Source organism: Triturus cristatus, chromosome 7, assembly GCF_964204655.1.
Source record: "Triturus cristatus chromosome 7, aTriCri1.1, whole genome shotgun sequence".
Classification (NCBI taxonomy): Eukaryota; Metazoa; Chordata; class Amphibia; order Caudata; family Salamandridae; genus Triturus; species Triturus cristatus.
Genome location: NC_140590.1, coordinates 376,106,366 through 376,127,854, shown reverse-complemented (window position 1 = coordinate 376,127,854; position 21,489 = coordinate 376,106,366). Strand labels below are relative to the sequence as shown.

The 21,489-nt window shown below is 48.4% G+C and overlaps 1 protein-coding gene across 1 annotated transcript in view; it reads left to right on the top strand.

Moving 5' to 3' along the window:
- Positions 1–21,489, top strand: part of LOC146809714 (sacsin-like) — a 406,589-nt gene that overhangs the window by 160,561 nt on the left and 224,539 nt on the right. The window contains 1 exon segment of the mRNA XM_085616554.1: positions 10,020–10,058. Within this exon segment, the coding sequence (XP_085472680.1) occupies positions 10,036–10,058 (23 nt within the window). The 5' untranslated portion in view covers positions 10,020–10,035.

The following is a 21,489-nucleotide window of genomic DNA, read 5'->3' as shown; positions in this document are numbered from 1 at the left end:
GGACTGCGGGGACCGGAACAGGGAAGCGGGAGGAGGGGAAAGAGTGACCGGGGCAGTGGCGGCGGAAACGGCGAAAAAGAAGAAAAACAAGCAGGCAGCGAGCGGAGGCCGGTACCTGAGAGCGGCGGAAGGAGGTAAGTGGCGCCAACGGGGGTTGCAGTGGGTGAAAGGCAGCGGCAGGCGTAGGCAGCGGCAGGCGTAGGCAGCAGCAGGCGTAGGCAGCAGCAGGGGATAGGAGCGACCGCCTGTGGGTCACAGGGGGGTCACACTGACCAGCGCGGTGAGGATCCCTAAGTAGGAGCCCGGAGGGAGGGTCAGCAGGGAGGCGGGAGGCTGGGTAGCCAATGGGCAGTGAGGGGAGGCGGGACTGCGGGGACCGGAACAGGGAAGCGGGAGGAGGGGAAAGAGTGACCGGGGCAGTGGCGGCGGAAACGGCGAAAAAGAAGAAAAACAAGCAGGCAGCGAGCGGAGGCCGGTACCTGAGAGCGGCGGAAGGAGGTAAGTGGCGCCAACGGGGGTTGCAGTGGGTGAAAGGCAGCGGCAGGCGTAGGCAGCGGCAGGCGTAGGCAGCAGCAGGCGTAGGCAGCAGCAGGGGATAGGAGCGACCGCCTGTGGGTCACAGGGGGGTCACACTGACCAGCGCGGTGAGGATCCCTAAGTAGGAGCCCGGAGGGAGGGTCAGCAGGGAGGCGGGAGGCTGGGTAGCCAATGGGCAGTGAGGGGAGGCGGGACTGCGGGGACCGGAACAGGGAAGCGGGAGGAGGGGAAAGAGTGACCGGGGCAGTGGCGGCGGAAACGGCGAAAAAGAAGAAAAACAAGCAGGCAGCGAGCGGAGGCCGGTACCTGAGAGCGGCGGAAGGAGGTAAGTGGCGCCAACGGGGGTTGCAGTGGGTGAAAGGCAGCGGCAGGCGTAGGCAGCGGCAGGCGTAGGCAGCAGCAGGCGTAGGCAGCAGCAGGGGATAGGAGCGACCGCCTGTGGGTCACAGGGGGGTCACACTGACCAGCGCGGTGAGGATTCCTAAGTAGGAGCCCGGAGGGAGGGTCAGCAGGGAGGCGGGAGGCTGGGTAGCCAATGGGCAGTGAGGGGAGGCGGGACTGCGGGGACCGGAACAGGGAAGCGGGAGGAGGGGAAAGAGTGACCGGGGCAGTGGCGGCGGAAACGGCGAAAAAGAAGAAAAACAAGCAGGCAGCGAGCGGAGGCCGGTACCTGAGAGCGGCGGAAGGAGGTAAGTGGCGCCAACGGGGGTTGCAGTGGGTGAAAGGCAGCGGCAGGCGTAGGCAGCGGCAGGCGTAGGCAGCAGCAGGCGTAGGCAGCAGCAGGGGATAGGAGCGACCGCCTGTGGGTGCTCGACAGCAGCTGAGCTCAAAGTAGGGCCATACGACTATTCGGGCCTGGGAAGGGACCGGTAGTACGATGGATGCCGTGCGGCAGGGCATAGGTTGGAATCAAGGACTGGGCGGGAAGCCGTTGGATGTCCTCCTGCTATTTAGGCATTGAAGTTTCCATGGCAACTGCTGCATTAGCCGAGCAGGGGACACAGTCTGAGGCAGAGGCAAGCTGTCACAGGAAGGCATTCCCCTCCCCCAATGTTCCGGACGGCATCTGATCTTGATGTGGTTGATGGGGGAAACACGGGTGATCAGAGCAGCCAGCTAGTTGCGTTTCAATCTACTCATGAGTGAGCGCAGGGAGCAGTGGGGTAAAGCGCACGGAAACAGTCCCTGCCAGAGCCTTCCCTATAGTTCGGGAGCTGTCAGACCTCTACAGCCTCGGTGGCCAAGATGGCGGACTCGCTACAGCTACTGCACAAACACACCGGAATTTGGGTGTGCCGCGGAGTTGTGCAAGGGAGCACTTGCAATAGCAGCACTGCACCTCCTAGTCAGTCTCAGGTGATTGCTGCACCTTACTTCCTTCCGGGCGACTGTCAGAAGACATACCTGGCAACAGCAGGGAAATTACAGTGAGTTCAGAAGCCGTCCGAGCTGGGTTAAGTCAGGCTACATCAGGGATATGTACTGCAAGGTGATATCACGCCTAAGAACCCCTCTCAGAGGCTCCCCCCTCCGGCGGCCATCTTTAGTTGCATTGGTCTGGGGCAGATCAGTGTTCTGGGAGCTGCAGCCTCTGGGCAGGTTTCAGGGGATGCAATGCCGGCCTGAAGTTTAGGGCCTCAATGTCTCCTCTCCTGGACAGGTGGTTTCATTCTCCATGCTTGTATCGACATGAGTGGGTCACTTTATTTTCTACATTTATTATAAAATTCCAGCCTTCAGTTGAATTTTCAACTATTCTTCACCTTGCCTTTTGCTTTGAGTCATTAAAGTGTATACATTCTCCTCAACGTCTTTCATTTTATTGACCAGTCTATTATTGAATATCTCTCCCAACTTTTGACTAACCCTTTTGCAACATCCTATCACTATCTGGAGGACAAAGAACATCAACAGCATTTATTAGTAGAACAGGCAGCAAGGCCTCAAATAGTTCTGACATCCAGGATTGTACCCAAGTGAACCACCCTAAAGACCATTATTCAGGTGCACCCCGCTCATCCACCATCTTCATTTGCAAGGTATGCAGAGTTTGTATGGCCTCTGTTAGTGTTCTGTTATTTGAGTCATTGGCTGGAATGTACGTGCAGCAAACAGGTTGAATCTTGGCACATTCTTCCCCCCTTCCATCACCATCATTAAGTCTAACACATATCTATGCTGCATAATCATTACTCTCATAGCTTGCAATTCTTCCTTGAACGTGTTAAAGCCATCTTCAGGGGCATTGATGGCTTTAATTAATTCCCAGCGGTTTATCTGGAGCCAATGTGCAGTCGCTTTTTCTTGAACTAACAGAAATATGCTGCCAAAAAAGATCTGTGCATCATTAAACAGCCTGTGCTTTTGCGGGATGCCTTCCCAGGCTGTAGTACCGAAATATTCTGCAGCTCTCTTCCTCTGATGATGGTGCAGAAAAGTCGTTAGATGGCTTATGAAATGATCATGCAGTTGAGAGATGTCAACTCCTGGAATCACCAGCGAGGTTGTGTGCACGGTCACCAAAGTACAGAGGCCTTTCTAGCCTGAAGGAAGTCGCGTAGAAAGCAACTCTCCACAGTTCCAATAATAATCCATTAGGCTGGAGGTGTCCCTTTGCATGTCAGCTTTTAATCTTGTAACATTGCAATTGATGTTGTCTCCCACCGGGACCATTCCATTTCCCCTGAAACAAAATGAGAAAAGAATGGGTTTTCTACCTGCTAGAAGAGTTGTGTCACTACCCAAGTTAGTCTAGCTCTGTTCTTATCCCACACTGCCTGACACTTCTGTCATAGGCTATTATCAGCCTGGTTTCCCTGCCATAGAGAAAGGTCCCTGCACCCAAATCTAGCGCCATTGTGGCAATGACCATGAACATATACTGATCTATTTACTCAGAATATGCCTTTCCTGACAATCGGGCCGAGGTAATTCCTGCAGAAAAGCGGAGGTTGGGATACCCCAAATCCCTGCTATAATATTTTAGCTCTCCATGGTTCACTCTTATACCTCATAATCGCTGTCTTGGCCATTGAATCTAACTTCACTTCTAGCTCTTTGCAGTCTGTTAGGATGTTCATTGCATCTGCTAACTCTTCCTCATATTCCATAGTGTTTACTAGGAATGCTCCCTGTGTGACCTGCAGTGGTTGCACCTGCGCTTGTATTCTACAGAGGAAAAGATGTAACAAACACATGGTAATAATTGGTGGTACCTCCTTGGATGAGTTTAGCCTATCTGAATTGGTGGCTTGTGGAATCAAAGAACAAACAAAGCGAGAGGTATTAGGGTCTGCGTGACTATCTCCATCATATACTGATACCAAATATTATCTAATAAGCATGAATAATATGGGATTTATTTTTCTGCTATCTTGTACGGCTCTCTGCAAACACATGATATTGTTACATAGCCCTGTACATTAGCTAAAATACCATTGTAATGTAGCTGCCAACATAAAAAGAAAAACAAAACAGCAATACATAACTGTCCACTAGTAGAGTCAACAAAATACTTCACTGGCGTTTTGAAGGGAGAAATCGTAACTCCTGTGCCTCTCCTCCCTTCACTTGTTCAGCTTCTGTCTGTAGAAGTGTCTGGGGCAAGGCAGGGTCCAGTCACACGTCTGTCACATGGATCCACGGTTTCCTGCCATCCATTTTTACTGCAGTGGGTGTACTCATCATCACTGAGAAGGGACCGTCAAATTTGGGATCCTTTCATTTGTGGACGAAATACAGCACATAAACTTTCTGGCCAACTGGTATCGGGCTGGTCTGCTGGGCTGAGGTGGTCTTCTCCTTTCGAAATACCTGTTTAGAGAAGAACTTGACAGACTTCATTTCCTCAGACAAATAGCAACTCCTTTCATCCCCTTAAACCTCAGCTGGCTTATGGGCATCTGTCTTTTGCAGTGCTGTCTTGAAGCGGCGGACATGGGACGTCCTGTCACTGTTTGAAGTGGGGTTAAATGGTGATTGCTTCCAATCTGATTTCTGAGAGAGTACAAAAGCCAGTGGTAGGCAGTACAGCTATTTCTTTTGCAGAGTAGCACATAATTTGCTTATTTTATTGTTGGAGAGACCATTTAGGTGCTCCACAATGCCATTACTTTGGGGATAGTAAACAGATGACAGTTTGTTTTTTTCCTAGGGTGGTGCAAATGTGTTGAAATACTGCATTGACAAAATGGGGCCCATTATCAGAGCGGATTGCTTCTGCTACACCCCACCTTGATATCACCTCACTTATCAGAAAATTAGCTGCTTCTTTAGCATCATTATGTGCAGAGGGTCCTGCCTCAATCCATTGTGAGAATGGACACACAACTACTGTAAGATATCTGTATATGTTAATTTTTTCTAGCACGTTGGCAAAATCTAAGTGTACATTTTTAAATGTACCTATTGGGCATGGTATTTTTGAGGTGATCTCCTTTAAGTTTGGTTTGGGGCTATACTCTTGATATACTATGCATTCTGCAATGTACATAATGATAATTTCAGATAATTGTGGAATAAACAATCTGCTTGTAGTGTAGCAATAAGATACTCTTTTGCGGAGTGTGCTGGGAGGGTTAGTTGCTCTAGAGCAGCGTACAACAGGGCTTGTGGCATTGCCTGTACTCTCTTGCCTATAAATGAAATCTGTTGGTGACTGAATGCAGTCTCGTTGTTCCCACAGCTCCCTTTCGTGAGGAAATTGCTTGTTCTTGCAATGTAATTTGCTATCTCAGTATATGGGGGCGGTAATTCTGTAGCATCCTGTTGCCTGCATTTCATCATACCCAATGTGTGTTCATCACATTGATTTTAATTTAGGGTTACTTTAGCTGCTTCTTTTGCTGCCCCATCTTCCAGAACATTACCCCTAGAGATAAGAGCTTGCTGACTAGTGTGTGCTGCACACTTTATCGTGGCTATTTTATATGGAAGTGTCAAAACTTGTTTTAATTGTGCCAATAAATCTTTAGGCATCACAGGGGACCCATCAGATTTAAGAAATCCTCTTCTTTACAATCTGTGAATGCTAGAATGTACAGTGGTGGTAACATATGCTGAATCTGAATAGATGACCTCTAGTCCCTCAGCTCGCTGTGGTGCTTCAATAGTGATCACTAATTTAGCCGCTTGTGCTGAAAAATAAAAAGGTAGTGGTATCTGGCTAATGATTTGTAATGCTCATCTCTTACAACTGCTGCTCCTGTCTAACCCCGGTTTCCTGATCTATGAAATAAGAGCCATCAACAAAGAACAACATGTTCCTTGAGATGGGGTACTCTCCCGCTTTACTTTATTCATCTGATATGTAATTAACACAGTACCAATAAGAGCTGTGATCCCTGTTTTTGACTTTGATGCCGGTTCACCTTGATTGCTCAGTATAGATTTGGTTGTCATCAAGCGACTCCTATAGGCAATGTGAAATTTGGGTACGATCAACTTTGCAGGGCCATTTGTATTAACGTAACTTACTTTAAGGGGGCAAATATTTTAGCTCAAATGTGATATTTTATTACGATTTTATTTAAGTGTGAAATCTCTGTATGTGATTTTATGCTTTCATGGTCAATATTGACCGAATAAAGACGATGATGATGATGGACAGTAGTACTCTTGAATACCTACCAGTGCAACATATGGAACCCACTTATGAAACCTACCAGCGTTCATGATTCTATACGAGTACATGAATGTATGTTCATTCCATAAGAGATTGGCTGTTTCTTCCAGGAATTTTGTACTTCTGGTATGCTTCTGGAAAACGTAAAACACTCTTTAACTTCTCTCACTCCCTCTTTAGTGTGTTGCAGGGAGACTTAAATAAAGAAAAAAGGCAAGACTTCTCTTTGGCAAGGCAAGCACAGCGTTAAACTATTACGACAGGGAGAGTAGCTATATTCACACAGGCAAACAGCTGGCCTCAATCTGCTGCTTCACAGGCAGACACGTTAATACTTAGTCATACAATGTTTGTTACAAAAGATTAAACAATTAGTTACTTAATAGTTCCATGCATGTTACAGATTAACCGTCACATGTCTCTAAACTTTAATCTAATTCTCTACACATTCTTTATTTTAATTCCAACAATGCTTAACAAACTAACTATTCTTTACTCTTGAATGCATGGATATTTGCGTGTGTGTTTTAACATTCTGCTCCCAAGACCTCTCATCAGATTCTGTGTGCTCTTGGCTAATTCAGTCTCCTGCTCCTATTGTTTAATCATGTCTTCAATCCTCTGAGAACACAGAATATGTCCCTGTGTGCTAAAACCATACATTCCTTCAAGCTTTCAAACACATGTTTTCCTTTAACTAAGACCTTGGAGGTCATGCACTCTATTTTCAAGTGAACTCTTCATCTCCCTGGCATCAGCATGAGATTTAGGCCTGCACTGCTCTTTTACCACAAGTCATTTTATGTCATTTTTTACTGGTGTCTGCTGTAGCGTAATTTCTCTATATTCTATTCCCTCTATAACATGTGTGTTAGCGATCTATGTTGTAGCGGTCCCATATGTATGAGAGACTCACATTCTGTGCCTTCTGCTGCTGCCTCTTCTCCCTAACACAGTACTTCTATTATGGAAGGTTGTGCTGCTGCTAGACACGTTGTAACTTTATTGTGTTGGGTGTAAAACCTTCTGCTACACATACGAAAAAATTATTCATATAGGCAATACAATGCATGATGTGAGTGCAAGAGGGAACCCTCTCAAAATATGTGCACAGTGTTTACTTTTGGATTTACTCGTGAAACAAACCATTTTTTAATGGAGTAGGTGACTTGGTAAAAGTTTAAAACATAGCTGACAAGTTCTGGCATTTTAGCCAAAAGCGCAGTGAATGCTGGAGTTTTGAGTCCACGATGAAACTGTTAAAAGCAAAACTACCAGCCCACAATGGCTGGAAAAAAACAAACTGGTGCTAGGGCATATGTTACCATCATCTATGTGCAGTGTTGTGAAATGCAAAATAAAATTGAGTTCCTGGCTTTCTTTCCTTGTAGGAAGTCACAGGTTAAACAGCCCAGTGAGTGAGAGGGCAGAGGTAACATTTTCAACGTAAATGCCTGCATCTCACCGCTAATGGGTCAACAATATCAAAACTCCCAAGAAAACATGCAAAAGGCATCCTTTACCACAGGAATGTGGAAAGCAGCAGTTAGACGTGCCTAGTGACATGCAGAAAGGGAAAATGAAGTTGTTTTGCTCCTATTCCCAAACACATCCTTGGACTAGAACTTGGTGCGATTTTGATGGTGAGCTCACAACACTACGGTGACTCCCCGCGATAAAGAAGTGCAGCAAATACCGCAGGTTCTGTTCGCAAGTGCAGCCAGTGATAGAGGTTGAAGAGGGCGGGAACTGATGGGTACCACGTCCCTTTGCCTTTCCTTTAAGCATGAATTTCAGGAACTGTCCATTCTGAATGATTGACGGCAGCAGGTGAACATTCTTGAATCAGCAGATCTTTCATTAATTCTGGTTGGCTCCCATCAACCAATTGGAATTGGTATCTGTAATTGAACCATTCTATTTCGGGACTGACCAGGCAGTTATTCTGAGTAACCCAGAACCCCGCCCCCAATGTATTGTCCTTATGTCAGAATATTGATGAAAGAAATATTGTGCTACAAATATATTGACGAGAAAATATTGACAACCAAAATATTATGGAGGTAAGGCTAGATGTACTGTTCTTAATTGAATATCTATGTACTTTGAAGATATACATATTGTCATTTCATATGATGAATATGGTAAACCTATACTCACTATAGATCCTTACCATGAGAATATTTTTGATGTCGACATTTTTTGCTATAGTATTCTTATAATATTTAATTCCTAATATTCGGGCTGGCAGTTTCGCAGCCAGTTATTTCTCAGGTTAACCTGTTGATGATCAGTGAGGGGGGGGGGGGAGGTAGAGTCAGTCATGTTTCAAGCTCACTTCTTGCTAGGTCTAGAGATGTTGGTCGCACGCCAGGCTCTCCTTTGATTGTAGGTAGTGCTGTGACCCAATGACGTTGGTCATATGTTGATCTCTCCTTTGATTGTAGTTAAGAGCTGTGACACAATGACTACTTGGTTGGTCTGGGGCAAAATCGTTCACATTCCAGACTTGCCTCTGATGTTTGATTGGACTGTGGCAGTAGAAGTCATATGTCATCTTGCCTCTATTTTTTTTTTTTTTTTTTTATTATTTTTGTACCAACATCCCAATACAATTCCCACAAGAGCCCCAGCACCCCACCGAAGAGCGTTACATACGACATTTCAACTGTGTATACATGGGAAAGGTTACCCTTCCCGCTTGGGCTCCCCCTCCCACTCCCTCCCGCAACCCATGTCAGTGCGCCCCCGTCTGCCTATCCTCCCCCAGATGCGGCCCCCCCCTATTACTATGACTCGTGCAGGGGTATTCAAACCTATCTCTGGCAGCTTGGGCTTTCCCCCAGCTTCAGCCGCTTTGGATGCGTCCTCCCACCATCGTGACCCCCCTCCTACTCCCAGCTTATCGCTTCCTCCTGTCGGTCAGGTATGCTCCCTTCCCCTCCACCGTCAGACACCAGCCCCTGAAGTTCAACCACCAATGACTCCCATGCACGGGCCGTCGCTAATGCCTTGTCGTCGTTCCTCCTATGCGCTAATTGCAAACGAAGTGTGCCCTCCGCGCCTGCCCATTTCGCAAACGCGTCCTCCACCTCAGAAAGCTAGGTCCCACCCTTGACTTCCAATGCATGGTTAGCTCCCTCTTGGCCATAATCAACCCTAAGTCATAGAACTTACTAGTAACCTTCGTACGGCGGGTGTGGGGGAACCAAAGCAACAGGCAGGCCCCCATCTCCGAAGCAATGGTGTCATCTTGCCTCTAGATGGTCAGTAGGCATGGGCAGGTATATATGTGTCCAATTGATGTCAATGGGAGTAAAGAAAATCTTTGATTGCAGATGTCAAGACTCTCTCATTGTTTTGTGTACCCATGATCCTGCTAGGCTGACGGAGTTCATTTCTAAATGAGGACCCATTCCTGTATGATGGCCTTTATTTCTCATTCTTTAGGTGTGAAGACAAAACATTTAGTGCATTAAATAAACCTTTAGGTGGTCGAGTATGTGGTCCGTTTTAAAGGTCATGCAGTAATTGCCTAAGGTGGAGCGCGGTGTAGATATGGCTGAGGTCAGGTGTTGAGGTCACGTGTTTTCGGTCTGATTGACATGCTGAGTTATGAGGTTCTGTCGGGGGAGGTACTGTCAGTTGATGTGCGGTAATGACCCTGGCTGAGAAGAGGAGCTGAGGTGCTGGTGACACAAAAATATAACAGTTGGGCATCGGTTAAAACTCCGACATGAAGTGCGTGTGAGCCGAGGGGAAGTCCCACCACACTTGTATTTCCGGTGAGCACAAGGCAGTTTCCGGTTGAGGATCCATGTCTAATGTCTGTTTTTTAACTGTTTATTTTTCTTTCCAGCTTTGAAATCTTCATCATGTCTCAGAGACCACGGAAAAGGTGAGGAAATGTTCACGAAGCAGCTACAAGGGTCATTGTGATGGAGAAGGGAGGGGGCAGTAATCAGTGGGGTCGTGAGATGCCTAATGTGTATGCTGCAGGCCAGGAGGCCTCATTCCGTCAACATTCTTGTTTATGCAAGCAATCATTATGCCAGTTACGTGAATCATGTAGGGAGATGGGAATTCAAACATATATTTAAACAAAGCAGCATGTATTAAATCCCATAGGAATAGGGTATTCTATGTGTATGATATAGGTAGATGTAAACCAAAGTGAAATGACTACAGTTGCAGCATGACTTTCTTTAAAAGTGCATACAGTCGGTCTGTGAGCTGCTACCCCGCGGCCCTTGATTTGATTGCAGTGCTGATGTGTTGAGGTACTGCTGTCCTAGAGCAAAATGACTGATCTTTTTAATAATGGCTGAACAGTGGGACATGTTCAAGCCAAACGTGCCTAAGTGTCTGTGCTGTTTAACTTTGAGACCGAGTGATGCTCAGCTACAGTTTGCTTCTGAGTTGAAGGCTGCGTCCAAAGGGGTGTTGAGCGTAGAGTCTGAGGGTCCTCCTCTATTCTGTTAGTTGGATATCGATGGGCCTTCTGTGCAGACAACGGCTGAATCAAGATCACCATATACTATCCTGCCTCCAGATGTATTTATTGGAGTGTGTGAAAGATTTGAGTTTGTTGCCTTGGGGGTAGTGGATATGTTTCCATAGCAATAAGGATTTATACAGTAAGACCCTTAAGATTAAAAATGTGGAGGCTGTAAGAAAGATATATGTTGCTTGGAAGGAAAGTACGTTACTGGGGTGTTGTCATAAACCGAAATGGAGCATTGTATTGAGAATGGGCAGCATGAAGCCAGTGTAGCGGATCATAGATGGTATCACAGCATAAACAGAACAGTGATATCCAAAAGTGTTCAAAGAAGCCCATGGAAAAAATTGAAGAGGTTTAAACACAAGATTGCTTTGTGCAATGGTGAGTACCGGTGGTACTCAAAGTACAGTACGAAAGATACCCATCACTTCGCATCATCAGCTGAAGGATGAACTAGATAAGTTATTGAAGCTTGGAGTGATTGAACTGGTGGAAACATTGAAATGGTCAATCCCAATTGTAATAGCGCAAACTTGTGGGGTTAATCAGGTTCATGCATCAAGGTAGTATTTTTCAAGTCCTTAATTGCGATTATTAAGGAATCGCAATTAAGGACTCGCAAAAGCCTATGCTTGTAGGAATCACTATAAAAATAGTGATTCCTAAACATTCCTTAATTGCGTCTTGAAATTAAGGAATGGCTCTCCATTCAGAATGAATGGGAAATTGCATGCACAATTTGCGAGTACCAATAGGTACTCACAAATTGCGCATGCTATTTCAAGGGTGTCAAAAGGACACCCTGTTGCACCCCTGAAATTGTGATATACACCCATGTTGCGCACACACATCCCCCAAGTGCGTCTGTGTGTGCAAAATGAAACCAAATTACCAGTTTAATTGCTCGGTAATTTGCGGCCCCAAATAGCCAAATCGCTATTTAAAAGTGGTTCTTGCATTGCATTTAAGGAATCGCAAATTGTCAAATGCAATCGCAATTTAGGAAATAACAAAAAATTGTGATTATCTAAATTGCGCGTCCCCAACACTGATGCATCCAAAAGGCCATTTTGCGATCGCAAATGGCCGATTTTTGCGAATTGCACCGTTTGCGCTCGCAAAAACCTTTGATGCATGTATCCCTATGTGTAGATATGAAAGATGTGAGCATGGCAATCCGTGGCGATAGGCTTCCTTTGCCCAGCATTAGAATCCTGCTGAGAGACAATGGAAAAGGCACAGAGGTTCAGTACAATTGATTTGTGCCCTGCATATCTCCAAACCAAATTAAAAGAGAAATCCAGATATTAAACATATTCTATGACTGTGCAGCAAGCAAAATGTAAAATTGAAAGATTTAAGCTGAAAGATGATTTGCCAATGGCCACAATTAATTTTCCTGCTTCGAGAAACAAACGAGTTGCGATCCTTTTTGAAACTCATTGATTATTATGTAAAGTTTGTTCCGCATTTTTCTGAGAAAACAATTCCAATAACGGGTTGGCTGGAGGTTTGCTGCGTGTGTTGAAGGAAACATGTTAAGAGGCGTTTAAGTCTCTTAAACAGGACGTAAGCAAGACAACTATTGTCAACTTTTGATGTGAAGTACCATACATTTGTAACGGTTATTCCAGATTCAGGATGGGAAGAAAGTCCACAGCTTTTTCATCACAGGCAGTGAGTGATGCTGGAAAAATACTTGGTAGTGAAACATGCAGCATTATTGTCTTTATGTGCATCAAACCATTCTAGGGTTTTTGCGTGGGGGGTTCCATATGTGTGACAAACAGATCACAGGACTTTAATCCAGTGGTTATGCAAATTGGTTATCCACCACATGGATTATTATATTGCAAGAAGATAATTTCCAAGTGGAGTATGACCACTGGTACAAGTCCAGCACTCTCCCCAGCAGCCTCGTCTGTCCGCCGGTCTCCTGCCTGTTAACCCAGCTCAGGGTTCGAGCCAGCAATCCGCCCGGCGCCGCTGCTCCATCCTGCTGGTCGGCCGTTGTGATCAGAGGCCCCCCCCACGTAACTATCTGTTACTGTTATTCTTTTCTTTTTTCTGTACCCCGTAATAGTTTTTTGGCCCTTCTCTTCTGTACCCCGTAATTTGTTGGCATCTAGTTTGTGCTTCTTGCCACGTTTTCCCGCCATTGCTGCCCCTGCGGCCCCGCCCACTGATCCAGCCCGTTCTCCCCCCCTACCTGCTCCCGCCCCTCCCCTTCTTATGGCGACCGCTGAGTGGTCGCGCTGCGGGCGCCGAAGACATGCCCATCTGCACCCGTCTGCGTCTGGGCCGCGCCCAGCACCAGACCCCCTAGCCCCCGCGACCGCCACAACACCCGATACAGCTACGACGCCCACACCCTCAACACACTCAATGCCGGCCGTATCTCCACCTGCGTCCAGGCCACCCCAAAGCTCACCCACTGACCCTTCACCTGTGGAAACTGCAACTTCACCAGCCGGCGCACACCTGCACGTCCAGCCCATCACACCGCTGCCGACCACAACAAACTCAGCTGCATACTACTCAACGCCCGCTCAGTCCACAAACATGCCGTCGAACTCTGGGACCTGCTCGACTCCTCTGGTCGGGACGTCGCCTTCCTGACAGAGACCTGGATGAACACCTCCTCGGCGCCGGACATAGCCATAGCCATCCCGGACGGCTACAAGATCACCCGCAGGGACTGTAACAACAACAAAAGAGGAGGAGGAATCGCCATCATCCACAGGAACACCATCAGAGTCTCAACCAACACCGAAGACTCCCTCAGCATGGCCGAAAACCTACAGTTCCAGATCCACGTCAATCACAACACCACCCTCAGAGGAACCCTCATCTACCGACCTACGGGCCCCCGTTCACAATTCAGCGAATCCATCGACGACCTCATCAGCACGCACGCCCTCGCCTCCACAGACTACATTCTCCTCTGGGACCTGAACTTGCACCTCGAGAACGCCAACGACAGCAACACCACAACCCTGATCGCCAACCTCAGACTCAAACAGCTCATCACGACACCCACCCACCTCGCCGGTCACACGCTCGACCCCATCTTCTCTGCCAGCGACCACGTCACCTTCAGCCACACCACCAAACTCCACTGGACCGACCACCACTGCATCCATTTTTCCTTCGAGAAACAAACCGCACACAACCAACCGCAACGGATCCCACACTGCAGCTGGAAAAAAGTCACAGAAGAACAGCTCATCACCACACTCGCCCAAAACCCTCCATCTGAGCCCTCCGAGACATACGCAGCAGCCCACAACTTCAGACAATGGATCGACGACTGCGCCAACACCCTTGCCCCGATCAGGAAACCCTCCAACAAGCGCACCAACACGAGAGCCATCTGGTTCAACGCCGACCTCCAGAACTCCAAGCACACCTGCCGAACACTCGAGAAGCAGTGGCGCAATGACCAGACACCAGACAACCACGCCGCCCTCAGGAACACCAGACGCAAACCCCACCAACTCCTCCGATCCACCAAAGGAACCTCCTTCAAGGAACGCATCGATATCAATGGTCACAACAGCAAAGAGTTCTTCAACATCGTGAAAGAACTTGCCTCACCCAGCTCCAGCTCCAACGACATCCCACCATCACAAGAACTCTGCGACTCCCTGGCCACCTTCCACCGCAAGATCGCAGACATCTACAGCAGCTTCGACACCCAGACGCCAACAACAGACGCCGACACCCCCGACTCAACACCCACCAAACACACCGAACTCCTGCTGTCCTGGAACCACGTCAATGACGAAGACACCATCAAAATCATGAACACCATCCACTCCGGCTCACCTTCTGACCCCTGCCCCCACCACATCTTCAACAAGGCAAGCTCCATCATCGCACCCCAACTCCGAAAAATCATCAACAGCTCCTTCGAGACCGCCACCCCCTTTCCGATCCGAAGCCACCACGATCACCTGCGGCATACCTCAAGGATCCTCCCTCAGCCCGACCCTTTTTAACATCTACATGGCACCGCTCGCCAACATCGTCTGAGCACACCACCTCAACATTGTCTCCTACGCCTGCGACACCCAGCTGATCCTCTCCCTCACAAAGGACCTGGCCACTGCCAAATCCAACCTCCACGAGGGAATGAAGGCCATCGCAGACTGGACGAAGACTAGCCAGCTGAAGCTGAACACAGACAAGACAGAGGTCCTCATCCTTGGATCCACCCCCTCCGCATGGGACGACTTCTGGTGGCCGGCCACGCTGGGAGCTGCCCTGACACCCACCAACAACGCACGCAACCTGGGTTTCATTCTGGACTCCATGCTCTCTATGACCCGGCAAGTTAACGCCGTTTCCTCCTCCTGCTTCAACACCCTCCGCATGCTCCGTAAGATTTACAGATGGATCCCCACCGAAACCAGAAGGATGGTCACCTAAGCACTGGTCAGCAGCAGGCTGGATTACGGCAACGCCCTCTGCGCAGGAACCACGGCCACACTCCAGAAGAGACTCCAACGCATACAAAACGCCTCCGCATGCCTCCTCCTCGGACTCCCTCGCCACAGCCACATCACCACCCACCTGAGAGACCTGCACTGGCTCCCAGCCAACAAGAGGATCACCTTCAAGCTCCTCACACACGCCCACAAAGCACTCTACACCCGAACCACCAGCTTCGCTCCGCCGACCTCACCCTCACCACCTTCCCACGCATCCGCCGAACGACCACCGGCGGCAGATCATTCTCCCACCTCACTGCCAAGACGTGGAACACCCTCCCCACCCACCTACGGCAGACCCAGGACCTGCTGACCTTCAGGAGACTCCTCAAGACCTGGCTGTTCGACCAGTAGCTGCTTCCCCCACCCCCTTAGCGCCTTGAGATCCTCACGGGTGAGTAGCACGCTCTACAAATGTCTTGATTGATTGAGTATGTGGCTGGATGGTAGGATACAGTAGATTACTTACCTTGACATTTGGGTTCAGGAATGTGTGGCAGTGTGTGCAGAGTGGGAGATGATTTGGGGGCAATAATGATACTGCTGTGGGAATTCTAGTAAGGTGACAGCGGCTGAGGGCCTGAGGTGAGCTCGACTCCGAGTATCATAGAGGGACGCCGGCAGGACCGGCCACTCTGACAAGGCTGCTTATATTAAAATTTAGACCGGCCCACTGAAACCTGGAGACTGTCTCAAACCAAATATATTCAGATCCGAGTCTGCTCCAAGTCCGCTGGAGTCAGAAGCGAGCAGAGAAGCCATAGCGTATGCCTCTTCAGTGTCCCTCTTGTGCACTGCCACATCATTCTCCAGGCATCAGCTGGGTGCAGCAGAGGAGAGACTGGGCTGGCCAGCACTATGGCTCTGGGGAGTCTCTGCTCTGCTGCAGCCAGTAAAGGAGCTTGAAGAATTATGTGGTGGTGCACAAGAGGGATGCCGTGGAGGCAGAAATGGGAAGGCTTTAGCATCTGTGCTAGCTGGAACCATCCCTTTGAACTGGGGAGCGCAGGGCGGAGAAACGGAGATAAAAATGCCTTAAGATGGAGGTAGTGGGGCACAGAAAGCAAGGCCCGAAGCGAAGAAACATAGTGGAAGCAAGGGAACAGAGAAGGAGAGACTGTGGAGCCAGAAAGAGGGAGGAGAGAGTAAGAGAGAAGGAAAGGGTGAGAGAAGGAGATGGAAAGAGGGAGAAAGAAAGGCTTTTAGATCCAAGCCTGAACCCTGGGTCAGCCCTTCCCATGCATTCTCTGGTTTGCTCACCTCTACCGAAAGCCTTAATTAAACACTGCCTGGGTTCTTATATTTGTTAATGTAGCTTTTTTGACATTTCCAGGAAGGCTGTTCTTTTAGAGTCCCTCCCTAGCAAGGTAAACAGTTCTGAAGCCTCTTGACTCTACAGTGCTGGGTGGACTTCTGGAGTTTCCCTCTTGATTACACACTGTGACCGTGTGCTTCTTTCTGGACCTCTGCCATAGCCGCTGAGCCAGAGGAGCTCACTCACTTCTGTTTATGCCCGGCATCAGTCCTTTGAGTGTGTCTCATCATTGCAGTGTTGTAGAGATATAGTCAGCACAAGTCTCTTGGGAGGGAGGGGCACAGCACAGACACCCTATATTGTGTGAAAAAAGGCCGCTTTATTGAAGCAGGTGCACATCACAAACTTTACCTGGGCAATCAGCCTTAAAAAACTAAAGCTTGTTATACATCAAATGAAGTATCCAATCTCCTACCCTCACCCCTACTGTTCCACCCACACAGCCCATCCCGCAGCTATCTCCTTCAAATTATAGTGCATTTCAACTTTAACTTTCCCGTACAGCCCATGACTGCATTTAATTAACTTCTAAGCAATTAAACTGGATGGATGAAATCTCTCTTCATTGCCTGAGTAACACTCCCCCCTTCTAAAGCACAATATCATTTTCCCCAAGATGCACAACCAAAACATCCAGGCATCTTGCCTCTGACAGAATGCCATTTAAAAACTGCATCAATTCCCTTCATCTCATGCCCCCTTCACCCTGGCATGTAATAGGAAATAAACTCCAGTTAAGGCCCAAATTCGTAAGGTAAACCCTCTGTGCCACTTGCTGCTCGGTCACTTGATGAACAAGTGGCCCAGCACCCAAGTGGCCACGTCCTCCGCTGCCGGGCCAGCCACTGAACCTGAAACAGTATCAATATTCATACAACAAGCCCTTCAGGGCTTCCCTCCTACCCCAGTCAAGCGCACATATCTCAGAAAACATTCCCATGACATGCACCCCAAGCGCATTATGTCCTCTTGCGCCTAGCCTCTATTACTAGCCTCGGTCGCAGCTGCAATTTGAAATGGATGTGTGCCATACTCTGCCAGGAGTCCCCCGCAGCCTGACGCGCCTTACACAAGACCAAAAGTATTTGGAATGCCATAGCTGCTCCCCAGACTGTCACCTTTACACAATGTCCCCCCCACCCTTACAGAGCACTGCCCCCCCCCCCTCAAGACACTGGGCATTGATTGGGCTCTCGCAAAACTTGGAAAACCAGTCTTCCCTATTGCTCTCTGATCAGTCTTTGAACTATGCAGCCATGTCTCCAACTGAACGGCCCTCCTCGTGACCTCCTCCTACAGCAATCCGCCTTGGCCCCTGCAACCCAGCAATTCGGACATGTGAAATGCAACAAAGAACATCCACGACATCAGTGAGGAAAATAAACTGACTTCTTCCTCCCCCAACACACCCTGGATAAGTGACGCAGTACCTGACAAAACAGCTGCCATGACAATGGCTTCCTAAGTCTCCCACCACACCCATGCTCCATTGCCCAACCTTCAAACATTCTCTGTCCCAATTCGCTGGCTGGCAGGGCATACTCCCCGCAATAGTTAACCCCTAAAAGCAATACTCGCGAGTTTTCCTGCAATTGTCACACGGGACGTGCCCCTGTCTATCAAGTCCAGTATGAACTAAAGCATGTCCTCCACCACCTCACCGCTCTGTACACCCTACATCAGGAATTCCATCCTGGCTTGCCCATATGCTCTTTGCGTTAACTCAGCCAAAGACTCTACCACCAGTTGGATGAACCATCCTTCGTTGCCTGCGAACATTAACTCTTCTGGCATGGGTGTAATGTACTTATCTGCTTCTTTGGTCAATCCACGAAATCTCTCCCACTGTGAACGAGACAAAGCATCGGCAGTGTCATTGTCCAAATAAAAAAATTAAAATAAACATGTCATGCCCTGAACAAGATATCATACTAAAAATATCCAGGCACAAACAACTGCAGCAATTTCAAACCTGTGCATCTCGTGCAGACTATTCACAACCTGAACCACATACATGTTGTCCACCCTCAACAGCACCCTCTGGTGTGCCAACTCCACTTCCCACAATGGGACTGCCACCACTAGCGGAAAGAGCTTCAAGAACTCAATGCTACGTCCCCCCCTGTCTTCCACTGCGCCAGGTCGGGGACGCATCGCGCCATCGGCAATACATTGGTTCCAAAGACTGCGAGGGTGAGGCAGACCGCGCCAGGCCCAATCCACGCAACAGCAGCAATGCGTCAAGTCTGCTTAAAAAAGCGCCTTTCAGCCAAGAGATGCGATGGTTCGGCTTGAGGATGCACCGCTCAGCAGAGAAGGTGCGTCAGTTCCACTGATAAGCACCGCAGGCCCACTTCCAAGGTTCCAGTACTGGGGTGGCACCACTTGGCAGAGTAGACTCACAGATGGCAGAGCTCAGGTGCAGATGCAAGGTTGTTGAATGCCTGTTATGTCCCTGAGGCTTCAGATCAGGAGGCCAGACAACTAGCGCTTGGAGTCACTCTGGGTTCTGGGCTCAAGAGATGCAGGTGCAGTCCTTCTCTCCAAGGCAAGAGGGCAACAGGCAGCAGGTCCGCACATCAAAGCGGGAGTCCAGCAAAGCAGCAGAGTGGCAGTCCTTAGAGCAGCACAGCAGTCCTTCCAGGCAGAGAATCCACAGGTCCAGAAGTGTGCTCAAGTTGTTGTGTCGTAGGTCCTTCTTTTATACACAGTTGTGCCTTTGAAGTGGGAAGAAACTTCTAGAGACATGCCTTTGAAGTGCATAGATGTCCTGTCAGCCCCTGGCTGAAGACTAACTATAGGGGTTAAGTAGCCCTTTGTGTGGGGACAGGACACAGCCTATTCAGGTGTAAGTGAGGCTGCATCCAGCTCCTCCCTCCCATCCTGTCAGGATAGCCCACTCATTCACACCTAAGCTCCCAATGAGTGTGGTTGTCTAGGTGGAATACAAAAAGCCCAACTACACCCAGTCATGTGATCCAAGACTGGGTGCAGACACCAAATGGCTAAGGTAAGAAACGGCCAACTTTCTATAAATAGCATTTTCAGAATTGTACTTTAAAATCCAACTTCACCATAAGTTATGATATTAAATTGGGATTCCAGAGACACCAACAATGAACCAATTATATCTCCCCACTTAGAAATTACACTTCTAAAATGTAATAAGGTTATCCTAGTGCTACCCTATGGGAGATATAGGCCTTGCAGTAATGAAAAACAAATTAAGGTTTTTCACTACCAGTACATGTAGATCTTAAAAGTACATGTACTGCTTTTTAAATACATTGCACCTTGCCCTCTGGGATGCCAATGGCCTACACTATGGGTGACTTATCTGTATTAAAAAGGAAGGTTTGGGCCTTGTAAGAGATTTAACATACCAGGTCGACATGGCAGTTGAAAACTACACACACAGGCTCGGCAGTGGCAAGTCTGAGTAGTGCACATTACCAGAGACTTATAAGAAAATGAAATATGATAATTGTAGATGAGTCAATGCTACCACTTTTTACAAAAAGAGCACATTAGTACTGGTTAGCAAGTAAAGTGGTCAGAATCCTAAGGCCAACAAAAATTAAGTCAGCAAAAACAGGAGTTCTGTATGCAAAAAGTCTGGGGAAACCACGCCAAGGATGCTAGGTCTAATACGTGTCACCCCCAGCTGAAAGTGGGGAGGGCTACCTAACCCCTTGGGAGTTCTCTTTGCTAAGATGATGTCCATTCCCTGTAGGGAGATGGACCACCTCAGCAGTTTGGGATTCTCACCCCTAATCTGCAGTAAACATCAGAGGGGTCTGTGGTCTGTTTACACCCGGATGAAAGTGAGCACCAAACAGGTATGGTCTCAGCTTCTTCAGCAACCAGATCACAGCAAAGCCTTCCCTCTCTATTGCACTCCATCTCTGTTCCCTGGGAAGTAACCTACTGATGTAGGCTGCAGGCTGATCAGGGTTCCTTTCGTTTAGGTGTGAGAACACATCCCCTATGACATGCTCTGTGGCGTCTGCCTGCATAGTGAACTCTTGGGAGAAGTGAGGGGCCATGAGCACGGGTGCTGTGAACATGGCCTCCTTCAGGGTGTCTAAAGCTTTCTGGAACGCCTCTGTCCAGATCACCTTACGTGGCTGCTTCTTGGATGTCAGCTGTCAGGGGGCAACACTGGTGGCTTACCCCTTGACAAATCTCCTGTAATAATCAGTGAGGCCTAAGAAGGCTCTCACTTCTGTCTGGGTCTTGAGGGGTTTCCGAGCCGTAATGGTTTAAATTTTGGCCTGCAGTGGCTGCACTTTGCCTCCTCTAACTTCTTGACCAAAGTAAAACACTGATCCCTGCCCTATCTGGCACTTACTGTCATTGATAGTGAGGCCTGCCCTCTGCACAGCCTGAGGCACTTCCTTGAGGCGGTACAGGTGGTCCTCCCAGCTTTAACTGAAGACTGCAATGTCATCTAGGTAGGTGGCACTGATGTTTTACAACCCATCAAGGAAATGGGTGGCCAACCTCTGGAAGGGGCGTTCTTTAACCAGAAGGGCATTACCCGGAATTGGAAGTGCCCTTCAGGGGTTGGAGAACACAGACTTCTCGTTGACCCACTCAGTCAAGGCAATCGGCAAGTACGCAGACGTGAAGTCAAACGTACTGAGGAACTCTTAGCCGGTCTATAAGCTCATCAGCTCAGGGGATGCGGTGTGCATCACTCTGGTGACTGCATTAAGCCCACAGTAGTCCACACAGAACCTAAGTTTGGGTGTGACACCTGGAAGGAAAGCCTTGGGGACCAACACCACTGGGCTGCACCACGGTCTGTTTGAGGGCTCAATAATCCCTAATACCAGCATCTTGGAGACCGCCTACTTAATGCTGGCTCTCACCTTGTCAGACATCCTGTAAATTTTACTATTCACTGGCATGCTGACCCCATTATCTATATCAAGGGTACACCATGTAGTGAGTCCTCTGATAAGGGAGATTAAAGAGGCAAACTGCCCCAGCAACTGGCGGCAGTGTCTCTTTT